This window comes from Dicentrarchus labrax, unplaced genomic scaffold (genome assembly GCF_905237075.1).
Source record: "Dicentrarchus labrax unplaced genomic scaffold, dlabrax2021, whole genome shotgun sequence".
NCBI classification, from domain to species: Eukaryota; Metazoa; Chordata; class Actinopteri; family Moronidae; genus Dicentrarchus; species Dicentrarchus labrax.
Window position 1 is genome coordinate 22442577 of NW_026136711.1, and position 26219 is coordinate 22468795.

General features: G+C 38.6%; 3 protein-coding genes across 10 annotated transcripts in view; 1 reads left to right on the forward strand and 2 right to left on the reverse strand.

Moving 5' to 3' along the window:
- Window positions 1-728: 728 nt before the first annotated feature.
- mst1 (macrophage stimulating 1) lies at window positions 729-19024 on the reverse strand. 6 transcript variants are annotated; one of them, XM_051414532.1, is made up of 20 exons: window positions 18969-19024; window positions 15336-15394; window positions 14672-14816; window positions 13364-13479; window positions 13165-13279; window positions 12341-12477; window positions 11641-11761; window positions 10807-10925; window positions 9226-9291; window positions 8294-8468; window positions 7159-7289; window positions 6087-6189; window positions 5721-5857; window positions 5598-5630; window positions 5392-5506; window positions 5232-5309; window positions 3663-3809; window positions 3474-3580; window positions 3040-3179; window positions 729-2354 (listed from the first exon to the last, which is right to left on the reverse strand). In XM_051414532.1, exons 2-20 carry the CDS (start codon window positions 15382-15384, stop codon window positions 2193-2195), a joined length of 2196 nt encoding a protein of 731 aa, XP_051270492.1. In that variant the 5' UTR covers window positions 15385-15394; window positions 18969-19024; the 3' UTR covers window positions 729-2192. The 6 variants fall into 6 exon arrangements, with proteins under 6 accessions (XP_051270492.1, XP_051270490.1, XP_051270489.1 ...); XM_051414530.1 differs by lacking the exon at window positions 18969-19024 and adding an exon at window positions 15935-16093 and having other exon boundaries at window positions 15336-15545; XM_051414529.1 differs by lacking the exon at window positions 18969-19024 and adding an exon at window positions 15935-16053.
- Window positions 15830-21799, forward strand: abhd14b (abhydrolase domain containing 14B). Its single transcript, XM_051414557.1, has 4 exons — window positions 15830-15970; window positions 17334-17548; window positions 19024-19265; window positions 20881-21799. The coding sequence occupies exons 2-4, from the start codon at window positions 17335-17337 to the stop codon at window positions 21058-21060; spliced, it is 636 nt and encodes a 211-aa protein (XP_051270517.1). The 5' UTR covers window positions 15830-15970; window position 17334; the 3' UTR covers window positions 21061-21799.
- cacna2d2a (calcium channel, voltage-dependent, alpha 2/delta subunit 2a) overlaps window positions 21738-26219 on the reverse strand; it is a 143630-nt gene continuing 139148 nt past the window's right edge. For all 3 annotated transcript variants that reach the window (XM_051414526.1, XM_051414525.1, XM_051414524.1), the window contains one exon: window positions 21738-25802. In XM_051414526.1, coding sequence (XP_051270486.1) covers window positions 25680-25802 — 123 coding nt within the window. In that variant the 3' untranslated portion in view covers window positions 21738-25679. The remainder of the gene's footprint in view (window positions 25803-26219) is intronic.

The window sequence follows — 26219 nt, forward strand, 5'->3', positions numbered from 1 at the left end:
GCAGGGAAGCCATTTGATGTGGGGGAGAAAGAAAAAAAAAATCGACCCCAGTTTTGTTTTATTTGATCTCGCACTACCCGCAATACAAGTACGCAGTAAAGGAACAGACATGTATGTGAGCACAAGGACACATTTCCCTTTTCATTTTCTGATGCTGAACCTGTAAAAAGTTTTTATTTTATTTGTCTATTCTTTTATTCTGTGTATATGATTTTTTTTACATTTTCAAATATTAATTAAATAAAAACTGGAAAAAGAAAACTCCCATCCTCCTCAAAGTGCAGTTTTCTGTGTAGGTTTATGCTTTACATGTTGTTTCCATTTGGCTGAATTATAACCTAAAAAATTTTTTTTTTCAAGAGGTAACTTTGGTAAATTTGCACAAACTGATAAATACAGAAGGAAATGTTTGAACCACGGTGAATACACATTCCAGGGACAGCTAATGCTGGACCGCTCATGGAGTCATGTCAGGTGAGCGTGCTGGCAGGAGACCAACATATAAAGCTTTAAGTTACAAAGATGAAGCACAGGGCTGGATTTGAAATGGTTTACACTGTCAGTATCATGATGTAACTAAAGATTAGATATCCTGTGAAACCTGAAGATTAAATTGAGAAACATTTATGATCAAATGTTGAATATAAAAACAAAACACAAAATGTTTATTTGAGGCTACACAGAGGCCATTACCACAGTACACATAAAACAAAGTAACCAAGAAACTATTTCCATATTTGTGTAGCAGCGTTTATTAATTATTTCTTTTAGTCAGGTTTCTCAGAAGCAACAGTTGCTGAGAACTGGTAGTCATATATGAATTTGATTAGTCATCCACTATAAATATTACTAAATGAAAGTGTACAGAATGAGAATCATAACTGTCAACCTGCCATTACCAGACGCTGTGTACAGCAGGAGGATAATTGCCCATCATTAGCTAGAGGTTGTATACTTCAGTCCCATTAGATCTTATTTCTGCAGACAAAAATAATAAAATGTCAGTTTTCTTTTGAGTGTCCAGACAAAAGAAAGAAAGAAAATGTCCAAGAGACAGACACAGACAGATAGAATGAGGGGAATAAGACGGAGAGAGGTGGTGGTCGGAGAGGGTGGTGGGGGGGAGGGTTTGCATGAGAGAGAAATTGTGTGTGAGAGAGAGTTCAGTGGCCTTCTGCAGGCTGGTGTGTCTGAGATTCGGTTGGACTCTGATCTTGAGGTTTATTTAAGCTGAATTCCGTGGGCTCATCAGGACCGGGTTACAAAAATCCTCCTATAGAACTAGAAAGAATGTGCAGCGCATACAGTTCTGCATAAGGCACAAAGGCATGTCTTTAGAGGTGGGGGCAGGCATCAAAAGACAGGCAGAGGAGGGATTTCTTTAGAGGCTGGGGGCAAAGAAGGTATTTCGGAGCTCCATTCAATGCCAGGGAGAGGAGGGGAGGCGTACAGTTTTGTGGTAAAGGGTGCATTTCCAGGGGATGTTAGGAACTTAAAATGTGTGCCGTAAACCCCCCACACCTCTGCTATTATTGGAAGTTACTTAGCTCCAGTTGTTCTCCTCTGAACCTTAGGGGCTACAATTAGTTTTTATCTCTGCGTCCATTTTAGCTTTTTGGTGAATAAATAACAAAAATACTTTTAAGTCCTTATTTAGCATTTATAAGGAGAATATAAACCTTTTTTTAATAAATGGTTTATGAGCATTGTTAGCAGATAAAAGTGTGTTATTGTATTTGTCGAAAACTTGTGGTGTATAAACAGATAATGAAAAAAACATTAAATATGACAAATACTGAACATTAATTAACACTTACAAATATCCTTATATCTGCTACAATTACATTATGTTGTGATTGCTATACACATTTTTATGATAAATCTCTGCATTGTTTTTCATCTCACCTTATGTGATCATGTTTTGGGAATATAAATGTTTTCTGCTTATTTAGTCTAAAATGAAAAATGAATTTAAAGCTGTTACAAATTACTGTGCTGTCTTTGCATTTTCTCCATGAATGAGAGGCTGAATGAGTCTTCTTAATTATATAGTAATGTTGTAACTTGTACAATAAAATCTGATTAAAACTTTGATGTATTATGAACATTTTTTAATGTAAAACAACATCTGACTTGTATACGGTGAGTGAATAACAATTGATCAGTCCTTGTTGGATGGCTGTTATGTGTGTCTAAGCCATCTCCATGACCTTCTTGATCCAGTCCACATAGACGGACACACGGATGAAGATGTTGGGCTGCCCCGGGCGTCCGCAGCGCCTCATGGGAATGATCACACCCTCGAGTACCCAGCAGTCCCTGTTCTGACACGCCAGAGGGCCGCCGTAGTCTCTCTGCAGACACACAGGAACAACACTCTGGAGTCATTATTTGTCTCTGTTATGACTGACTGTCACTGCTGAGGTTGGAAACATCTTGCAGTCACATCTTGTCCAGCCCGACTCCATTATCCAAATGGTGAATGTGTTTGATTTATAGGAATGTATAAATAGCTGTATGCTCTTTACTTAAAGTGATTTCCATCATCAAAAGATTTTCTTCACCATGAGAATTTGAAGAGTTAATTCTAAGCACAGCGGGGGAATGCGCTTATTCGCTTTCTTGCAGAGAGTTAGATGAAAAGATTGATACCACTCTCATGTCTGTATGCTAAATATAAGCTACAGCCTGCAGCCAGTTAGCTTAGCTTAGCAAAATAAAAAAAATGGAAACAGAGGGAAACAGCTACCGTGGCTCTGTCCAAATGTAATAAAAACACACCTATCAGTAGTTTTACGGTGGGGCGATGGGTCGGTGTATTTTTAAAAATATCGAACCTTGAAGGCCACAGCACCAAAATGATCAGTGTGGGCTGTAGTGGTGATCTAGAGGTTACCACGTACACACAATATCCCTGGTTTGATTGTCATACACGTCTGACTCCTTAAAGGAAACTTAAAGGAAAAATGCAAAAAAATACCCCACTCAAAACGGACAATAAAGCTTCCAAACTGTGCACACTTTTGCATGGACACCTACCTCACAGGCGCCTACCCCACCCTGGAAAGAGCTCGTGCACATCTCATTCTCACGAACACGACCTCTGAAGTATTTGTTGCATTCCTTGTTACTAAGAACCGGTATGTGGGCCACGTTGAGGACAGTCTCATCTCCAGTCCCTTGAAAAACAGTAAGGAGGAATGAGTTAGTCGCTAATGTGTTTAGAGAGATGGAGAAAAGAAGAGGAAGGTGGACAGATGTTGAATGCTTCTGGAAATAGCAACACCGTCTGTTGCTCACTGGTCTGAAAAGCTCTCATTTAGATGCAACACTACTTCAAGGGCAGAAACAAGATGCTTGTTCTAAGAAAGTCATCTATTATCAATTATTGTAACAGGAGCATATTGTAGTCGCACCGAGCGCAGCGTGTAGTGAATTCAGTGTCAAGTTATCACTTCCAAAGGATTACTTGCCTCTCGTCTCACCCCATCCTGCGATCTCACAGGTCGTCCCCTCAGCTACAATGTAGCGCTCAGGAGGGAGGCAGATCTGAGAGACACGCTCATTAAACTGAGCAGGGCTATAGAAAGAAGAGAGTGAGAGGGGATTATTGGTATGTCTGAGAGTGTGTGTGTATGCTGGGGGCACTTGACAGTACACACTGTTCCAGTTGTAGCATGACCAGCTGAGACTCTGAGGGTCCACAGACAATCTTTGTGAGAGGGATGGTCTGCACGCCAGGCTCTTCTTCTTGTGGATCGCGAAACAGTGTTCCCATCATGGCCGAGTACCCAGGCAGGTCCACGTAGCTGTAAACAGGGAAACACACTTTTTTATTTCGTGTCTTATCCTGAAATATCATCATGTCTTTCAGGGGAACTTTTCCTTAAAGGATTTACAACAGACGTTTCAAAACAAAGAGTCTACAGTTTTACTCCATGAGGCTGTAGACGTCGGTACAGCATTGCTTAGAGCAAAATGCTAATAAAATGTCACGTTACTTTTTTAGGTAATGGAAAAAAAAGGATATACAATAATTGAACAAAGTCAAAGTTGGTATTGTTAATTTTAATACTTTTCATTGGTTAGATATTTGTAAAACCCACAAACAGACATAAACGGTGACCAATAGCAGTGATTTGTGAAATAAAAGGACAAAATATGGAGATACAAGGTTTCTGCCCAACAGCAACGAAATGCTATTTTGCTGATGTTAAGCTGTGATAGCCAAATGTTTACCATGTTCACCATCTTAGTTTATTGTGTTTGCATGCTAACATTTACTAATTTGCACCAGAGGTGGAAAGTAACAAAGTTTTTTCAGGTATTTGTACTTCACTTAAGTATTTATTTTTCTGACAACTTTTTACTTATCCTCTACATTTTTACACAAATTTCTGTACTTTCTACTCCTCACACTAAAATGTTACATTTGTTTTAATGTCTTTGACGGGAATTATAAACAGACGTAAAAGACGAATCAGACAAGAGGGGGACTCGACCCTATTTGAAGTTTCAGTTAGTTGAGAGTGGTTATTACTTTTATACTTTAAGTAAATTTCAGAGCCTGTATTTGTTCACTCTTACTTGAGTAAAGAAGTCTTTTTTTTATCTGTACTTCTACTCGACTAAAGAATGTGTGTACTTTTGCGACCTCTGATTAGCACAAAGTTGAGGCTGATGGGAATGTCATCAGTTTTGCAGGTATTTGGTTAAAAAAGCAAAGTTTCAGACAAATTCAAAGTTTGACCACTAGAAGTAATTTCAAGGGAACACCACAGTGATTACAATTCATCCAGAAGGGGACATGAATGTGGATGCCAATTTTCTTTGGCAATCCATCCAATAATTGTTGAGATATTTCACGCCAAACCACAAATGTAAACCTCATGGTGGGACTAGAATAAAAGAAATCTTAAGGATTCATCATCTAGGAACCGTGGATATCTGTAACCAAATGTGATGTCAATCCAACATATAGCTGTTGATATATTTCAGTCTGGACCAAAGCAGTGGGCAGACAGACCAACAGACATCGCCATGCCTAGAGTAATGCTGCTTGCATGGCTAAAAATGGTTAAAAGGCTGAGACATCCTAACTTACAAGTGTTGGTTAGTTTTTATCTGTTCTATCTATATCACTGTTATCTGGTTAGAGTACATTTTTTTTAAATGAGTCTACTGATGCACTGCTGGTTGTGCTCCAATAGCTATAAATAAATAAAGTTTACCAGGAGGAGAAACACTGCTTGGTGCTGATCACCCATCTGGGGTTAACCAGAGATCCTCCACAGAAATGGTTTCCTTTCCTGCACACGAGAGGTCAGAAGTCACACACAGCACAGCAGAGTGTATTTGACTTGTTTATGGCCACCATTAGCTCTCACTCACCTGTCTCTGAGACTCACTGTCCACGGCGAGTTCCCGGGAACCCCGCCCACGATACGCAACCTCGACCTCTGGACACGGTCCTCTCTCTTTCCGCACTCGCTAAACTCCACTTTCTCTGCATTCACAAAAAGGTGCCATGTTATTGTAAAGACTCATGAGAAGGCTTGTTGTCAACCTTCCAAATTCATATTTGCTCAGAAACTAACCTACGGCTTCAGTCATCGGCTGTTTCTCTCCAGCTGTTTGAAAACAACAAGGAACAGATAAATCAAACAGAGGCTAAGTTGTCACCACACAGTAAAATAGACAAATGAAGTGTAGTTATGTACCACACTGTTTGATGGCACAGTAGTCAAACTCGGTTTTGGGGTCAGTGGTGTAGCACCAGGGTCCGTGCTGGTCCCCATCTGGGTTCCGACAGTAGTTCTCTGTCAGATTGGCCTCAGGATGTGTCCTTGGGTTTATCCTGAAACACAGATTTTTTAAAGCTGTAAGCATCTCATAAATGTTACAAGTAAGTGGGGTTACATGGATCGCAGCTGGGGCATACTCAAACCCTGCCTAGAATTAGTATGCAATGTGGATTTTGGACACAGCTTTAATATAAAGGGGACAAGCTCTTTCACGTAAAGACTCTTTTCTTCTTGGACAAAAAGATAATTTGTGTCTTTGTAACATTTTAATGATCATCGTACCTGGTCCGGTGAGGTGTGTTAACGTTCCATTTCTGGCAGGTGATGCCCTTACGAGTTTTGCGGACCATGCCTCGGTAGTTTTTACCATTTTCATGGTAGCAATCTGAAAAAAGACAATACTATCATGACAGTGACCTTGATGAATTACGGAAAACAGCAAGAATAAAGTTATAAAAACTGAATACAACAATGAAACAAGGCTACGGTGATATTGTTTTGACTCAATTTATTACTATACTAAGTAATTTAAACCTTAAAGTGAGACTACGTAACTTTTGCTGAACAGCAGCCGCTGGTGATCGGTTAGTTTGTCTCTGTTATTATGTGACTTTGGTGTTTTAACATGTTGAACTCACCAAGGTCACCCAATAACTCAAACAAACCAGCCGATCAAGGCAGCAGTAGGCCAGCAACTCCTAAAATTACAGTTTTTCTCAATGGAGTCTGGTGGTTTTGAACAGAACAATGCAACAGCTGGTTCTGGTTAAACAAGAAGGATCTTACTTAGTAGGGTCCTTCCAAAATGTTGTCAGACACTTATAATACCAATCTGTCAGTGGCAAAAACAAGCACTTTTAGTAGACGTACATTGACGGTGCAAAATTACCCCGAAGGATGACACCGTTCTGAGGCTGCAGCGCTTAATACTGGACCCATTTAAAGAATTGTTTTCCCCCATTTGTCACAAAAAAATAGGTTGAAAAACACCAAAATGTCCCTTTAAAGCTGTAACATATTGAATTGGGTGTATTTTCTTGCAAACAAATTTAACAACACATTTGTAAGAGGACAAAAGTGTCACTTTAACATTTGTAAACAAAATATACAAAAATGTATTATACGAGAAAAAAATACTTTATACGTAACATATGGTACCTGGTCAATATTTTCTAGGGTTTGGCTTGCATTTGAGGGAACTTTAATGACTTCAGTATTTACATGGTTACATCCCTGCATGCCCAAAATATTCATTACGACACAGGTTCATCTTTATCCATTACGGCTGACAGTCAGCTGTTCACTGAATTAATCTTTTTGCTCAGATCTGCAGTAAGTAATCATTAAGTCGTACCTTCAGCCTCGATGTCGTCTGCACAGCGTTTGATCTGTAAGCAAAGAGCAGTCCTCATCTCTGGCACAGATGTGAAGCACCAGGGAGCCTCCGACCCATCTGGGTTACGACAGTAGTTCTCCTCCAAACCCCTGGATGAGATGTAGCACACAGTCAAGTAGAATATGTTTGGTTTTATCATAAAAAAGCTGACACATAACATACTTTTCCACATATTAACATATTTAAAAATACACAGTCAGTCCAACATAAAACATGGACATACAGAAACACAAAATAAACTATAAACAGCATACAACGGAAACAAAGTATTATGCATAAAAAATTGAAACAGAATACAGGATAAAAACAGTAAAAGTTAAAATAACTAATTTCCATAGTGGTCCGGGCCTGAGAGCTTCACTAATCTGGTAAATGGTTCCAGGTTCCAGATTTAGATCCAAACCTGGCATATCTTTTAATATTTACAGAACTTTGAGTACCTACAACTAGTATTATAGTCAAGCTGATCTCTAGTACGCTCAAACACCTGTAAATAGTCTGGTACCGGACCATTTAGGCATTTATACACATGACTTGTTGCAAGATCCTGAACCCTGTTCGCACGTTTAACCAGTGTAGTGATTTAAAATGTCCTATCCTTAAATGTTCTTTTATTAAAAATCTAATAATATAATGTACCATCTTATTTTGTACAAGCTGTAAGTGGGCCTGTTGTTTAAAAAGACCACAGTTAATAGAAAGCACATTTCATTTAGGGATTATAGATTCTTGTAGGTTAACTAACTATCAAAAATTGAGGATTCAAACACTCGTAATCAGTTTCGGCATGATTAATGATCACTGCACCACAAATAAGTTTGAAATTCAGTTCACATCCATACTGCCACTCAGAGGGCGGCCGCTTTATACTGTGGAGTAACTGACCATCTATCATCTAATGTCAACTGTCAGCTGAGAAATAAGATTGCAAGAAATTTCCCTGCAATGACTTCTTGACATTAATATTCATGTGTGAAGCAAATAGAGCACTTTGAACAGGCTATGAGTGCAGAAAATAACCCCAAAGCACTTTCATCTGTCAAACACACTCAACTTCTTCTCCATCAAAACTCTATATTATATATGTACTCACTTGCATTCGTATGTGTTTGGGTAGAAGGGATGCTCATGAGGCTGTTGGGCGTCCCACCGCTGACAGGGGATACCTGATGTGGTCTCGTTGACTTTACCACGGTAATCCTCCCCGCGGCCGCGGAAACAGTTGGTCGTAAAGCTGGAGCGCTGGCGTTTCTCAACCCTCACCTCAGCTGGAGAGAAGGGGCAAGTTGAAGAGGAGATAAATTAGTGTCACTGGTCACCTCTGGACTGCACTGTGGTGAGGTTAATATGGTTAATATTATGTACTGACCCGACGTCTCATCCTGTTCAAAAGATATAATTTCACTCAGCTTTGCTCAGTGGGTTCACGACTTACTTTTCTTTATCAAATTAGAGACAATAAGGTTCCAAGAACATATTTTAGAAATGATTTATCAACAAACACTTTCTTTGCCCACATTAGAGAGAACATCCAGCTATTCACTGCCCTTTAAACTGTCTATAGAATTCTTATCAAGATGCTGAACAGCTATAACTTTAACCTCCATTTCTTTGTACCTATTTAGTCTGGTTTGTGTATACAGTCATTTTATTACTTTTTATTATTTTACTTATTTCTTCTTTATTTTACTTTAATGTCATATCATTACAGTCATTATTTGTAATAGTCTTTTTTTGTTTTCAAAAAACTAAAAAAAATATATATATTAAAAAAAGAATAAATGAATATACACTTAAGATAGAGGAAGTGGTGGATTTTTGTAAGTTATGTTTTATTATTGTAGTGAAATTAAAGTCAAAACCTAACTGGAATATTTGAAGTCCTCCTTTTCTAAAATATAATGTTATTTATAATGATCTTCTTAAATTTCTATGTCGCTTTCTGCCACTCTGTTGTGGCCAGTGTCATTGTCTCTCCTGGGTGTGCTGAGGGAGGTGACATTGGGATTTGTGGTGCCAACGAACCTGGCAAGCAGGTGAGGATGGGCAGCTCTGTGGTGGGGATGGAACTGGGCAGTGTGGAGGCAGTGACTGAGAAGAGGAGGAGAGGGAAGCTGAAAGCCATCAAGGACAACTCCTCTCATCGTCTCTACGTATGTCTATCTATCAAAACATGTCTGGAGGGGATCTGATTAAACAGAATTATTTTCAAAAGTCTGTCATTACTTACTATCATGGTTAAATTTAAAGTCAGGAAAAGTGTGAAATTGAGAAGATTAATTCATTTTTTGTTTGGATTTCTCAAACACAAAAACCTCACTGTATAGATTCATGATTTATTTATTTCCTTTTCACCTCACTTTTCAACTTTCTGAATTTGTTAGAGTGACAGTTCCCTCAATTTTCTTCTGATTGTGTTTTGTTTGTCTGACGCAGATACAATAACAAAATAAATACACTGGATAACATAAAAATACTGAATTCTTGCTAGTGAAAACACCAAAACAAGAATGAAGCTATGTGATATCTTGTTTTTATCAGTGTTTATGATGAGAGTTGACTCTGAGCAGCGTTTTGTTATTTAACTCAACACCGACTGCACCACAAGAGGGTGCTATCTTATAGATTTCTGGCCTCAGTGATCTCTGTCCTCAGTGGAAATGCCAATGTTGCCAGTGTCATCTTACACAAGTCATGTCGAAATTCTGGGCAAAACACTGGCGGCCTGTTTTGGGTTTATTTATTTAAGTCCTGAAGCTAAAAGTTCAGCACTTGGTGTGTCGTACATTAAATGTTACATAACATACGGTGGTCCCAACTTATAGTTAGAATCAGAGGAAAAGAATTAGCCTCAAATTCTTACATTTTGTTTTTTTATGTATATTTGTAGAATAATTGTACTCCTACTACTTCTAATGAAAGCTAGACAAAACCCCAGAAACTGAAACTGAAAACAATCTGTATAAACAAACATAAAAACATTGTAATTAACATTTAATTAACCGGAGACCCTGTGAGACAATGAAGGGCTTGAATCACTGACAAACATCTGCACTCTTTAGCCGCATTTACTCTTAAATCAAAAAGAAGCATTGGGGCAATTGTGAAGTGTCTCGCAATTTAGGAAGTAATTTGCACAAACACCAAAAAGGTGATTTTTCTAAATTTAATTACAGCGACTTAATGAGACTTCCTAATTGCACTGTGTCTCCTAATGCCACAGGAACCAGCTCAATTCAGCTCACGTCTCCGCTGTTCTACCAGAGAGCGCTAATGACAAAAACTAAGCAGAAGAAACAATCAAGAAGGTCTGATCCCCCCAAAAATGTATTCTACAAATTAAAATGTGACAGTAATGTCTTATTTAGGGCTGCAATGATTATTTTCATCATCTATTATTTTAATAATTTGGTCTATAAACACAAAACAGTGGAAAGGTCACTATCACTCCTCTTAAAGCTGCAGTTTACTATCATAGAACTTCAGTGATTCATCCATTGTCATAATAGTTGTTGATTATTTTTCTATCTTTTGATCAACTAATTAATTAATACTAATTAATAAAGTATCTCTAATTGTGAAACTATAACAAAAGCAACATCTTACTGCACTTGCTGATCTCACAGTTCTCTCTCTCCACCTCAGTGTCAGTGGTGTAACACCAGGGCACCGGAGAGGCGTCAGGGTTACGGCAGTAGTTATCATCCAGACTCTTATCGGGATACCTGGAAGACACATTAAATTTAAAAATAATTTATTATGTACACAAAAACAAAACACAGGACAATTTAGAAGCTGTGGGAGAACTTCCTACTTCCTGTTTGACATTAATTCACATGTGCAACAACACATTATGCAATAATTACACAAAATGTAATAGATTTTTACTTCATTACGTAATAACACATGAATCCAATATGACCAACCAAAATGGAGGTCTTCATCTGTGCACATCCCAATTATTACATTTAAATTAGATTCCTACATTTAAATTATATTATTTTTTGAGACCAAAGAGCATCATAATTGTAAAAATATTTGACTCTGATCTCAGTCTAAACAGCCACATTAATCAGCTTGTTATCATCTTAAACATACACCCAAACTCAGGGACTTCACATCAAATGCCGACCTGGAAGAACTCATTAACGCTTTTTGTTTCCAACAAGGTTAACTACTGCAATCGTCTTTAGATAGAGCGCCCCAAAAAGACCATCAAAAGGCTTCGGCTTATTCAAAATAGCCACCACAATATGTAATCATCTAAAATAGGGAAAAATTTATTTGATATTGAGCTGAAGCTGTATTATAAAATGTGGGTTATTACATAATGTCTTGTTACAACATGTTAATAAATACATTGTAGACTAACATCACATTATCAATTCATTTGGTTAATTAGGCACATGATAGGTAATGTAGTGATGAATACTTGAGTACTTTTCAGGCTGATAGATGTGTTGGTGAGGGTACTGCTGGTCCCATCTCTGACACTCTCTGCCATTCACAGTGTGGTCCACCTGGCCTCTGTAGTCCTCTCCGTTACACGTGATACAAACCTCTGCAAGCAAATAACATCACCCACACAGAAACATTTTATTTTACAGGTCCCATAATTTCTAAATCATTTCCTTGAGAGGAGCTGATATAATTGTAATTTCTTAAGAAGGACTGTGTAATTTGGTAGTAATTACAGGGAAATGGTGTACAATTGGTAAATTTGATAATTACAACCTTCTTTTACCAAAGTAACCATCTTTTAGTCAGCGCACAGCAGGAAGCTGAACATGCACAAAGCCTAACGTTTGGTTTTCTTTGTAAAGCATACAAAACAGCACAAGGGAATAAAGTTTCCAGCAACATTAAGGAATATTTTCTTGGATTTAAAAGTGTCTGTTTTCCTCTAAAAGTAAAAACTATACCCAACTATGAAAGTACACATTTTACCAATTCTTTTTTTAAAAAAGATTAATGAAGGAGTAATAACTATGACTACTTTCTCATAACATTGTCTCTATTTTCGTTTTAATTCGTATCAAATTATGTCAGTTATTCCAAGATACTTCCCAGAAAATCCCTGAGAAATTCACAGGTTCACACATGTATGCCCCTTTCATATATATAAACGTATGGGATGTACCATCTTTGCACTGGGGGATGTTGCAGCTTTCATAACGTCGCTCGGGGTCAGTGGTGTAGCACCATGGACCAATACGATCCCCATCCGGATTCCTGCAGTAGTTTAGCTCCAGACCATTAGTAGCTGTGGGAGTCCACCTGAAACATAGTTTTACAGTGAGTGATGGACTGTTTCAGTTATTACACAGAGAAGTCAAAATGGTTTAGGACACATTTGTTTGTTTTATAAGCTCTGTTACTCCCAGCATTGATTTTGTGAGGTTAAAGTGCCGACTCTCAACTTTAATTTGAGGTGTTTACATCCACATCAGATCAATAGTGTAGGAGCTGGAGCCTTTTTATCCACATTTTAGAATAAATAGTAATTGGACAAATTAACTTAGATCTGGAACAATTGATTGTTTTTTCTCCGCTTGGATACAGATTAATTCCACCACAAGCTAAAAACACACATTACTAACATATTATAAAGTTGGCAATGTTGGCAATCACTTGGCCGTCACACATCCAGTAGACAAAGAGCAACATTAACACGAGGTTGATGAGAGTGAACTTTGGGGGCCAGAAAATCAAAACAAAGAGGCAGAAAAGTCATTTAAATCAACTTAATATATAAAAAATATTGAGTAGTGGAGGTTTGTCTATATGTTTAGGATCTATGACTTCCTGCAAGTTCCTAAAATTGGAGTATTATGTATAAAAAAGTCCTTCACTGTTCACCCAATATGAATGTTTGCACCTTCAAACTCCCTTAAAGTGGAATAAAAGGTTTTTAACTTCGTAGTTTTTACTAATATTTCCTGATTACACTGTATGACGTCTCACCTGTGGTCATGAGGAAACTTGGACCACCACTGTTGGCAGGTGAGCCCACTTCTTGTGGTGAAGACTTTCCCTCGGTAGTCTTCTCCTTTACCCACGATGCACTTTCTGACATAGACTTCACAACAAAAACACAACCAATCAAACAACTCCAGCACCGACACGTCTCATTGATCTCAGTAACATCATGTGTGAGTCTTACCCTTCTTCTCATAGAGGTCACAGTTTACGTTTCTCTTGACCTCTGCATTGCTGCCGTCACCCACCCAGGGCAGATGTTTACAGGTGACAGTCGGACGCGTCTCGTAGTTGAACGCTCTGGTGTTGAGGGATATTTTCATGTCAAAGGTTTGTACATTGATGGATACAAACGTACAATAAGATATATTAAATTATTATTAATCACTTTCTTAGTGTTAATAAATTAATATATGAGCCTTCAAGATCATTAATAGGACATTACAATATATAAATTGTTTTATTACGACTTGGGTCTCCTGAAGACTCGCTTTCAAAAGATGACTTAACTTAAGTTATTGCCGTATATATCTACTCTGTTAATACTGTAATGTAAATATCTTGTCAGTATATTCATTCATATAGCTATAATGTTATAATTACTTTTTCTTTACATATTTCTGTACATTTGTAAATTACTTTGCACTTCCGGCTGATGCTAACTGCATTTCGTTGTTTTGTACCTGTACTTGCAATGACAATAAAGTTGAATCAAATCAAATCAAATGACCTACGCTTAACAATGTTTTACTTTTACATTATTTCATGGAGTTTTACCATGTTACTGGTTTTAGTATCATCTCCTTAGTAATTTTATATCCATATATTTTGCACTTTCATCTGTTTCAAATTCAAGAATTTGTTCTTTTATCTGCTTTATATGAGATCTCCACTTGTAAAATTGCATTGTATTTGTGTCTATATACTTTACTAAAATTCTAAAAGTGTTGTTACTCCTGTTAATGTTACAGCAGTAGAAATCTTTCCTTTATTCTGATGCTCCACTACTAATAGCTCTCGGAGTGAAGCAAGATGATATTGAACGAGTTTTCCACAGTAAACTTTTAAGTTATTCTGAAGATTTATCAGGCTTTGGGCTGCACCACAACACCTGATAGTGGATCAGTTCATTGCTGGTTTTGGTCTTTTTCATGGAATTCACTGACAATAAGACCAAATGTATCCTTTAATTCACCCCTCCACTCAAAAATCAGTGTTTCCTGTTTGAGCTTCACTATGCAGAACGATGTATGTGCAGATAGAAAAAAACATATCAGGCACACAATTGTTTAACAGATTATTTGTGTATATATGTCTTAATACATGTCTGGAGGGGATCTTTAAGAAATGATTCAATGACTTAAATATGAGCTCACAGGGTATTATATATGCAGTCATAATTAACGACTACTAACAATAACCCCATTCTAATTATAGCCTTGTTGGTTGATGCTTACAACCTGCTGCGTTAAAACAGTTAAAGTTTGGATACCTGCAGTCCAGAGACTGGGAGCATTGTGTGGCACAGTCCTCTAGGTTCAGGCCTGGGAACAGCAACACTCGAGCCGAGTTCCAAGAGGTAGGAACCAGCTCTCTGCCCTCAGAGCGCTGGAAGTCATTCAGTGGACTGCGGTAGCCTGTTTATACATAACAGAACAATTAGGATCCAGGCTGACTACACAGGCAGGGCTGTATCTCTCTATATATTCAGTCTGGGTTTAAACTGTGAGTACAGGTGCTTAGTGGTACCAGCTGCAACATTTGGGCACAAGCCTGCACACATATAACCTTTGGACCAAGACAATGCTGCTGGTTTGTGAGAACAGACCAGAAAAAGCAGAAAAAGTTCACATCTGGTTACTGAAACAGACCAGTACTACTATCACTGTTACTACTACTACTACTACTATTACTACTGGTATATATATAATCAGGCATTATTATTACATAACAATCCTAGTACTCACAAAAGGTGTTAAATAGAAAATAACTGATTTGTTGTGTTTTGTAGTTTCTTTATAAACCCACAGACAGATACAGAGCTTTAACTCTTAATCAAAGTACATAATAAAACAAAACATTCAGACTCCACAGAAAGTGAAATAACTGTGAGTCATTTATAATTGAAGACAATGAGGATCATAAAGCTTTCTTACCAGCGGCCAGTCCGAGTGTCAGGAGAACACAGAGCAGCGACAGTTTCATTGTTTGTGGTCTGTGGACGATAAAGACTGTTTTATAACACTGGATGGAAGTCAGACTGAGAGGCTTGTTCTTATGACGGGTTTTGGGTATCAGGTCGACCTGGGCTGAAAAAAATCCCGCTAAAAAGTCCACTCGGGTGTTAGAAATCCACGTAGAAAAATCTGAAAACATAAAAAAAAAAGCGGACTTAAACACAACCACCCACTCATGAACACTGAGCTCTTACTCAAACAGAGGCCCTAATCCCCAAAACACAGCCAATCAATACGGGTATTAATCATTAATGAAGAGTGGCACATCAGCCCTTGTTCATGCACTTTTTTCATGATTTTTACATGAAAATCCACTCGAACCCGACGATCAAACCAAATATGTTAAAAGAAAAACGTCTGAAAATTTGGTTTTTAAATTGCAGCTAAAATAAAAACAATTCTCCCTACAAACGCTAGACGTCAGTAGAATAATTCCCAGAGGTTGTTTTTTTTTCCTCTTGCTGTTTTCCGGGAAATAAAGTGAAACTGCAGCTGGTTCAAGACCAAAGTGTTCCTACTTTTTTGCAGGTCGGTTCATTTCTGGAGGCTGTCAGGTAAGAAGAGGAGGATTTTATTTTCTCATCGTGTTTCTGACGCAGAGTAAAAGCATCGAGAGCGAGTTCGATATTACAAATAAAATGATCTAATCTGGACTTTGATCAGTCTGTTTAACCTGCCAGCTGTGCACAAACTCCTCTGTCACTCCGACACTGAGCTGCACAACACTGTTAACATGAGTTCACTGTAGCGCATATCAAAATAAAAGTCCTGAAAGTGAGGACAAGTTAACAGGAACATCATGCGGAACTGTCTGCAGTCCAATACATGTGTTTGTGGAGGAACTTAATGTTTGACTGTGCAGATAGCTGTGGATTGAACGGGCTGTTTATTGCATTGATTTCATTTGGTTTGTTCTCTAACATGCTTTAGTATCAAAGCTTCTGTTGTGTTTGATGCAGTCGACTTTGTATTTTACTTGAGTATTTCCATTTTATACTTTATACTTGTACTCCACTACATGTCAGAGGGGTGAACTTCTTCATATATTCAACAGGGTAAAACTTTACTTTAATTAAGCACCTCTTTACCATTTATTAACAGCAGTATACGAACTTATAATAATAAATGTTTATAACGCACTATAATGTAGGAGACATGTAAGGACATTGTTTATTAATGTGCTTAATAACATCTCCTGTGAAGAGATATTTGATATTATTGCAGTATATTGTGATATTGTGAGGGCTGCCCTCTTGAGGAGACAGTTGTAGACAAATACATGAATAAACACCAACATCTGCTTACAGCTCCATCATAGTGTGTGTTATAAACCATTTATTAAATGTTTATTTACTGAATATGAATGCTTAATGCTGTAGGGAGACTAAACAGCTGTACTTTTACAGATGAAGTTATTATATTATCATTGTGAGCTGTCACAGGACAGCAACAGGCTGCGTCACATAATACAAAATTGTAAAAATAACATTTTACATTTTAACTGTGTCCATTTACAAAGTTACACTATAAATTAATCCATCATAAAGTTTTTAAACTATAAACAAAAGAAAATATTGAAACGTGGCAGTTTGTGACATTTTTAATGTGCATATAATTCAATTGGCAGTGATTTATTGATTATTAAAACTTGTCAGTTAATTTTCTGTTTGATTGACTAATTAATTAATTAAAATAATATTTAGTTGTCATTCTGTCTCCATATTATAACTCTACAACTGTCACTTATGTCTACTCAGTATATGAAACATCATCTGGAGGTCTCAGACAAATAAAAACAAATATCCTTTAAGTTAAAGTAGTTATACCACACTATAATGACACTCCTGTCTAATTTAAAGTCCAGATCAGGTTTTGTGTGTTGAACTTTGGTCTGATTTCTGCTGTTTTTGTGTTCAGGATGTTGGCTGTGAAGATGACAGAGGGCAGTGTGCAGCTGGAGAGCTGCAAAGCGCCGCTGTTCTACAGACAGAGTGAACCTGCTGCAGGGAAAGTGAAGATGTCAGTTTTACTCCTTCACGGCATCCGTTTCTCTTCAGAAAACTGGCTCAACATCGGCACTCTGGACACTCTGGCCAAAGCAGGCTGCCGTGCTGTCGCCATCGACCTGCCAGGTGAGTCTGATGGGATCAACTTTGATCTATTTCACTACTTAAGTCTGGACAACTGACCGGACAAAGCAGGAAACAGGGCCTATAAGCCCCCGGTTCACTGTGTCTGGTCGGGTTGATTACTTTCAGTACAACATCAACTACATTATTATATTCTCCTGTGGCCCTTTAGAGAAACCCTGTGTCAGTTTGAAGACTTTTATTTTTCTGTGTTTCATTAAATAACCACAAACTAACTTAAGGTTACAGGAAGGGGTCAATAAAAACACAGTCAAAGACATATATTCATATAGTCCTACAGTCATATGTTATTGTGTCTTTAATCTGAGGACAGAACAAACCATATCGGATGTATAAAACTACCAGTCATGGATTGTTTTTGTGGCTTCACTATTACATTTTTTAAATATATATTTACCTTTTCAGAAAAGTAATCTGGGATGCACAAAATAGTTAATAAAGTGAGTGAGCGTAACGGCAGTGAAGCACATTACACTGCAGGTCACTGTAAAGATGAAGATTTGTCAGAAGCTTTTAATTAAGTATTAACTGCTAACTCAAAGAACTTTTCCCCCCATTGGATGTAAAAGCAAAACATTTTCAACGTCTGCCACTGTCTAACTGTGCCCCACCTTTTTTAGTCCATATTTGTTTACATTTTGGCAGGTTAGCACCAATAAAAGTATACTGAACTACCTATTAGCAGTTCCTGTTTGCAGTGTACCCGTGGATATACAGACAACTATTACTGAATTACTTTAATACCGAAGAAAACCTAAAAACACTCTCAAGTTCTGGAGTTATATGTGTCTATTTTCCATGATTTCTATGCAGCTGTATGGACCATTATCCACCATAGACTCTGGAAGTAATGATATCCTTGAGAAATGTAAGTCACACTGTACTTAAAAGCTTGTGTATCATGTCTGTGTGTTCAGAGTTTGACTGAGCTGTGAGCCCTAGTGCTATTTTTGATGCAAATTGGGGCGACTGCGTGATAAAGGTTTAAAGTTCCCTAATTGCCTCAGTGAGTCACTGCTGCAGCACACAATGCTGATGTTGGTAAATCAGTGGCCAAAATCTCTACAATAACTAACTTCATGTTGTTTTTAGAACAACGGCTCCCGTCCCTTTCACCTCCTGCAGTATCTTCTCCATCTGTCTCCATCTGTTTAAAGCAGCTCTCTATGGGCAGAGCTTTTTATAGATCTGCTTCACTGTGTTTATTTGCTGTTGTGTCTATTTTTTAACTTTTCTTATTGTTTTATTCGTCCATGTAAGTATTTATATGTTTTTTATATGTGTGTGTATGTAGCTATAGTATATATATATATATATATATATGTATATTAATTTGTTTGTGAAGCACTTTGTAACTCTGTGTTTTAAAAAGTGCTTCACAAATAAAGCTTTACTCACTTACCTCTGAACTAAAAGTTCTGGGGTCCAACAAATGTGGACTCTCCGTCTGTCCACAGGACTCGGTCAGTCTAAGTCAGCCGAGGCCCCGGCAGCGGTTGGGGAACTGGCCCCTGCAGGTTTCCTGAAAGAGGTGTGTGAGCAGCTGAGCCTGAGCCCGGTGGTGGTGATCAGCCCATCACTCAGCGGGATGTACTCCCTCCCCTTCCTCCTCCAGCACCAGGCCCTGATACGAGCCTACATCCCCGTGGCTCCAATCTGCACCGACAAATTCACAGCAGAGCAGTACCAGAGTGTGAAGGTACAGTCGTATATACCTCCACTTTATATTCTTTAGTAGTTTCCTGTCCTGTAAAACTTTTTTTTACAGTATGTGTGCTTCATTTCCTCTTTAAAGGATAACCTCACCGTGAATGTCAACCCCATTTCCAGCACCTCCTCCTCTCCCCTTTTTAAAAGAGCCTGTGGATTTTTGCATGTGACCACAAGAGGGGCAGATATCATGTGACTTTATACTTTCATACCAGCTTTCATCCAACCCCTGACTATTTGAAAATGTTATTTCTTAGATGGATAGAAGTGAAGGTGCATTATCCATGAAGGAGACGTGTTTGTCACTGTGGAGAAGTTCAGCATCATGGCTGCTTGATGTTCAGTGATTTGGGGTAAAATAACGGAGCAGAAAAGCAGTGACATGATATCAAAGCTGGTTTCTTATAGTAAAATAACTTAACAAAACAGATATAAATCTTAGATTGAATTACTAGTTACTATGCAGGTTGAGATTTTATGCAAAATATGAGTTTATGAAATATAAAGAGTACTATTACTTTTTATACTTTGAATATATTTTGCTGATAATTAACTTATACATTTACACATGAAAGGAACTTGAAGGCAAGGTCAAACAGGGGTCGTCTGAGAGAGGTCGGGGCACAATAATAGTTTAAATATGGGGATAATTCCCCACATTTTCTCCTGGTAGACATTCATTGTGTTGCATTTAGTTGTCCACATGAAAAGTAGTGATAGTATTATTTTTTACTCCTTGTACTGTATGTACTGTACTGTGAAATGTACTGTATCTACTGTATTTTTCTGTCTTATGGAATACCAGCACGGACGCATTAATGTTACATTAATTAACTTGTACATATAAATACTAATGACTATTTATATCCATATGGGTATGTTAGTGTACCTGATATAAGTGTACATAATAAGATGAATTTGTAGCTATGGCTTGGTTTTCTGTAGTACTGGGTACTTAGATTAAAATGAAAAAATAATAATAAAATAACAATAATTGCAAAAATGTGAATATACTGAAAACTGTGGAACAATTAAATAAAAGTATAAAAATGAAAAAAGATTGAATAAATAATAGAAGTTCAATCCCTGGCTCCTTTCTCAGCTCCACACTGTTGGTAAATCAGTGTGAATGTCGGATTGTCCGGTTTTAGAAACTTGTTGGACGCAGACCATTATTTGTTTACTCAGAGTTTTGTCCCCCAATGTTGTGTAAATCTAAAACTAACTAACTGGAGTCTCCTTTATTGCAGGAGTTTTACTTTGTAATAGAATATATGTATATTGGGATATTGATACGCTAATAGAAGCGAATATTAAGGTCTGCCTGACTAGCTCTTACTTTTTTTTACTTTACTTTTATTCATATTGACATCTAGACACATAAATAAGTCATGCCTAATAAAAATAAAAAGCCAGCCTCTTATCTTTTTATAAGACCTGTTTGAATTTTTTTTAAACTTGAGGTAAAATGTAGGACATCCACAAAATCCCTTTAGCTACGGGTCGGAATTTCAAAACAAACAAAAAAAACCAAAGAGAAAAAGGATTCCAAATGATTCACCAGAAGCATCTCATTGTGTTTTTGTGTCCCGTATCTCCTCCAGGTCCCATCGCTGGTCATTTATGGTGACCAGGACACTCAGCTCGGAGAAATATCACTCGGCAACCTGAGGAATCTGGCCAATCACAGCGTGGTGGTGATGAAAGGGGCGGGTCACCCCTGTTACCTGGACGACCCGGACACTTGGCACAAAGCTCTCACAGACTTCCTTAATACGCTGTGAAGCTCTTCGCTGTGTATCAGTCACACATAAGTGACTCAGAGGAGCCACACAGATAAACACATTATTCATTCCTGAGAAATTTAGGCCACTAACATCCTCCATGACCTGATTTTGACTTTTTAAAGTGTCAGTAATGAAACTGGAAATCAAGATTTTCTAATATTGAGAGGAGGCTCGGAACTTTTAAAGGTATAATTCGTCATTTTGAGAAATATGCTTATTTGCTTTTCTGCAGAGAGTTAGATGGGAAGATCCATGATAAATATGAAGCTAACTTAGCTTAGCATAAAGACTGGAAACAGAGGGAAACAGCTAGCCTGGCCCTGTCCACAGTTAAACATCTTAAGCTCACTAATTAACAATAATAAAGTGTGTAAAAACTACAATTTGCTGTTTTATAGTGGATTTTGTTTTGTTATCTTTGGACAGAGCCTGGCTAGCTGTTTCCCACTGTTTCCATTCTTTGTGCTAAGCTACGTTGGCCAAATCATATTTAGCATACAGACATGAGAGTGGCATTAACTGTCTCATCACGGTAAGAAGTTTGTCCAAGATGTCAAACTTTTCCTTTAATACCATAAGAAGTAATATTGTACTGTAATACTGTGTTATAATTAATAGTAAAGCTCTGATTTTAACCTGTGTATGACAAACAAACAAAACACCACACGCTGAAATGAAGTGAAAAATATGAACATTATTTAATAACTGATTCTCTGTAATAAACAATTTGAAAATATTTTACAAGGAGTCACAGACACAATATTTTACAAATTTTGCCCTCTTCTTTTTCTTTTTTTTTTTTTTTTAGCTTCATCTGTACAAAAGAATGGAGCGACATGGACCAGTGCCCAGAAAAGAAGGAGCTAAATCTTCCACGCACACCAACATTCGTACACTCACACACGTACAGGAAATAAAACAAACTGAAAATAAATTAAAAACATTTTGACTTCAGATCTCAAACTTATCAACAGTGCTGTATTCCTATATATATATTTTAAACTTCACTTAAAATTTGACTGATTTTATTACTTTTTTTTTTCTCTAAATGTTGCTGTTATTTTTTCACACACTTGTCAAACATGGTCACATAGCACCAGACTACAGACTACAGAATCACATACACACGTGTCTTTCCCACAGAGACGCACCAACACAGATGCAGCGAGGGTTGGGAGGGGGCGAGAGGCTTTTCTTTTACGAAAACCGCCCCCTACTTATTTCAGGGTGGCGTCCTAAAGCTGACCCCCCCTCTCTCTCATCCCCAAGCTGGTCCAATTTTCTATATTTTCATTTTTTTGGCAAAAGTAAATTTGTCAAACTACAGAAATCAGACGTGTGTATCCCCTTTTAGAAGAACATTTTTTTTCCGTCGGGGGGATTCACACACAGACGTCACCACATGATTCCTCCATGACCTTCTGTTTGACAGGCCCGTGCTGCTCTGTGGAGACCCACTCCCTGAGCTTGCCTCTGACATTCCGCCCCGCTCACCAAAAAAGAAAAAACACCTGGGAAGTGACGTCCTTGGCTTACTTCTGCCTGGTGCTTGACATCTCCCAGCTGGGCACGAATAAGTGTCATTACATGTTTGCTTAAAAGGTGTGTGTTGTGCATAATGTCTCGGTGCAGGTGCAGAAAACTGTAGGCTTACATATTTAGTTTTATGTGTGAGAGTGTATATGCGTACAGAGCCAGGAAAAAGAGAGGAAGTTGCAGGGGGTACATTTCCACAGGCACGTGTAGCGCTCATTTACAGACAGTGGAAATAGGGATATACAGACAGAATTAATGGCACAGAACAGCGACAAACAAATGCCAGAAAAGTTAAGACTGCATCCAGTCAGTAGGAGGAGCCAGATTGATTAAAAACACACCTCAGATTTTTTTTTTTTAACAGTCTTTTTTTTCCGGAGTCAGATTTTGTTCATTTGCAGTTACTGTGCCAGCATGTTTCTCACATCAAATAGTACAACAACTGTACAGAGTGTGTAGTTAAGGTTCAAATTGTTGTGTGAGTCGTCCCGCCTGAGCAACACAGTGAGGGCTTGGGTGGGTGTGAACATCGAAGGTTGGAGGCTTTTTGAAATTTATAACTCCGACCTGCTTTCAAGCATTTAATCGAACAGGCATCAATCAGTAACGAATCATTCCAAGACGTAAAAATACAAAATTAGAGCTCACTATACTTACTGCAGAACACCAAAAAAACCCAGGGGGAGGGAATACTTTAGGATCTATTTGTGTGTGTGTGTGTGTGTGTGTGTGTGTGTGTGTGTGTGAAAGAGTGTAGATGGAGGGGTGGGGGGGATACGTATCAGAGCTCCGCACTGTGTAACACTAAGGCATTTAGAGAGGCTTTGTTAACTATGTTGCATTTGAAGCAGAAAACACAGATGAACTACACATTCTTTCAGACACCTCTGCTCCCCCTTTGATTCATTTTTAGGCAGACTGATGGTTGAAGATGGATTATTTTTGTTTCAGGAAAATCCCTTTTTTTTCTTCACAATAACACTGGATTTTTGTCCGTTGCAACATAGGAACAGGAAAAACAGCTATGCTACCACAACTGTCGTCCCTCATACACTCCACAAATCATTTAAAAGACATTCCCCTTTAAGGGTTTTTAACGCAAACACACATCCACGCACAAACACATACGCTTCAGGCAGAACAATAGCAGTCAGGTGGCCCTAAAAACGCTCTATGGCCAGATAAGTCGCTGTATACTGATAGTGTATCATAGCTCTATACATGGCTTTGTAAAGGAACGGTATAGTAACTCCATATGATGGCAGTCAGGCGGCTCTGGAGGGTTTACAGCGACCACAGCCGTGAGGGCAAATACATTAAGCTAGAGCCGGTCAGTGCCGTGGCTCTGTGTAAAGCTATTTCTATAGCCAACAGATTCAGTCTCACGGGCTCCTGCGCTATCCAAAGCCTCAAAGATGGCTGCTTCATAAAGGTACTATACAGTAGCTCTACTCTTATGCAGCCAATGTGGTCCAAAACAAAGTGCATCAAGGCACTATGAAACAGAGCGGCTCCTAAACATGGGACTCTAAAGGACTTTGCACACATTGTAATGATCAAATGATGAACTGTGACGGATTACAACCAGACTACTACTTGTACGTGATCACCATATTTAGTTGCCTCTTCTGCACTTTTGTTGGAAATGTTGATAAGCCCCTATCCCCCAGCAGCGAATGGTTTTGAAGTTTGAACAGCATCAGTCAAAGGTAATACAAGCCCCACAAAAAGAAAAACAAAAAACCAAAAAAAAAAGAGAGAAAAAGCCCACCTGGAACAACTATGAGACGTCATGAGGCAGAGATCTTGGTGTGTCTGTTGTGTGAACAGAAGTAAAGCACATTTACAAATCGTGATTAGGAGCGTTAGTAGAGGTTACTGGAGAAGCCTCATGAGGATTGGCAGAGGTGAGCTTTCGCCTCAGAGAGCACAGGGGTTTCTTTTTTAACACCGGTCCAAACCAGAGGTCAGAATGGTCGATTGATCCTAAAGGAGAACACTACACGACATCGACGATGCTCCAAATCTGCAGCATCCGAACGCTGATTCATATTTGACAGCTGTCACTAGTGTCTAAGTCAGATAGCATGGAGCCTTAAATATAAATATAAGAGGAAAGTACTTCAAGAAATGTGATTACCATCATGTAATTACAATAATCCCCAAGTGGACGTCTTTTGAAAAGCATTAATCTGTCATTAGGCACAGCACAAAATGAATCAGCATTCAGTTTCTGTGTCTCCTCTTCCTCTCGTGGTTTATCCTAAATCTAAATCAGAAGCCATTTCCTCCTCCTGTTTTGGCTATAAAAATAAGACCACATGAAAGTCTATCTCATTTTGGCAAGTAGATATAGTGCATAAATTAATTCATGTCTTTTTAAGTTTCAACACCTAACGACTTCCTTTTCAAATTAAAAACTAAATATACTGTAATGTTTGGAATACTCATCACTTCAGCAGTTTATACTTGACATTTTGTATACTTGACAGTTCTTTTTTTTCTGTTATTTTCTTTTATGGTGGCTATAACTGGCTGAATGGTCCACAGCGAGACTCTGAAATGGAGGAGAGAAGGAGGAGGAGGAGTCCCGCTGTCTGTCTGACAGACAGACAGAGGCGAAGGCCGACAGACAACCTCAACTCTCCAGTCTGTGTGAGGCGGGAGGTCTGTGACGAAGACATTGACTCTGTCCTCTTTCCCCTGCCTTCTCTGGATGGTCGAGGCGGCGGGGTGGTTGTGGAGGGGGGGCGGGGGATTTGTTTTCTTTTTTTCTGACGTTGCCTCTTATGATCCAGGTGGTCCGGGACCACCCGCTCCTCCTGCAGATGAAGGTTAACTGGCCAAGGACACGAACGTCCGGCAGTTGTCACTAAGCGACAAGAACTGAAGCGAGCTGGGTAGCACGGCACTCAGGGCTTCCAACTTGCCGTGATGGGAAGTCCCATTATTACCTATGACTATATCGGGGGGGAGAGGGAGGCTTAGGGGCATGGAGGCGGGGAGGAGGGTTGGAGGGTTTTTAGGTTGGGAAAGAAGCTTGGGAGGGCTAAAAGGAGGATAAATGGGGGAAAATGGAATTAATGTAATAGAGAGTGAATGTGGGGGCTGACGGCAGGATAAAGCAGAAGCAGCTGAATGAGCAGTAAGGTGTAGAGGGACGGACGGAAGGAGTGGCCTCGTCCACAGTCTGACGTGTTCTCCTGCAGAGGGGAAGATAGTAGATGTGAGTACACATCCAGTACACAGGATATATAATACTACAGGCTAATGATCTGCTTTCTTGTCAAGAGTTTGATGAGAATGTTGATACCACTCATGGAGCTACAGTCAGCAGCTGGTTAGCTCAGCATAAAGATTGAAAACAGCAGGAAACGGCAGTCCTGGTTCTGATCAATGGTAACAAAATCTGTCAACCTAAAGCTCACTAAGTAACCTCTGATATCTTGCTTGTTTAATCTTTACAAAAACTAAAGTGCTCCCCTAGTTCAGTACTAGTTTATAATAGTTTACTTTAACAGTTTATTCAACAGTGAGCAGTAAATTGAGAGTTCGTTAATAATCATAATTTTGCATCATCACTGACAGGTGTAGAGACACACACAGTGGTCGGATTGATA

Coding starts and splice junctions, on each gene's coding strand:
- mst1 (XM_051414527.1), bottom strand. CDS start 15,555: ATGTTTTCAGATTTTTCTACGTGGATTTCTAACACCCGAGTGGACTTT. Junction 5,310..5,391: donor ACAGTGAGTCTCAGAGACAG/GTGAGTGAGAGC, acceptor TCTCGTGTGCAG/GAAAGGAAACCATTTCTGTG. Junction 2,355..3,039: donor GTGGGGTAGGCGCCTGTGAG/GTAGGTGTCCAT, acceptor GTGTGTCTGCAG/AGAGACTACGGCGGCCCTCT.
- abhd14b (XM_051414557.1), top strand. CDS start 17,335: ATGTTGGCTGTGAAGATGACAGAGGGCAGTGTGCAGCTGGAGAGCTGC. Junction 17,549..19,023: donor TGTCGCCATCGACCTGCCAG/GTGAGTCTGATG, acceptor GTCTGTCCACAG/GACTCGGTCAGTCTAAGTCA. Junction 19,266..20,880: donor AGCAGTACCAGAGTGTGAAG/GTACAGTCGTAT, acceptor TATCTCCTCCAG/GTCCCATCGCTGGTCATTTA.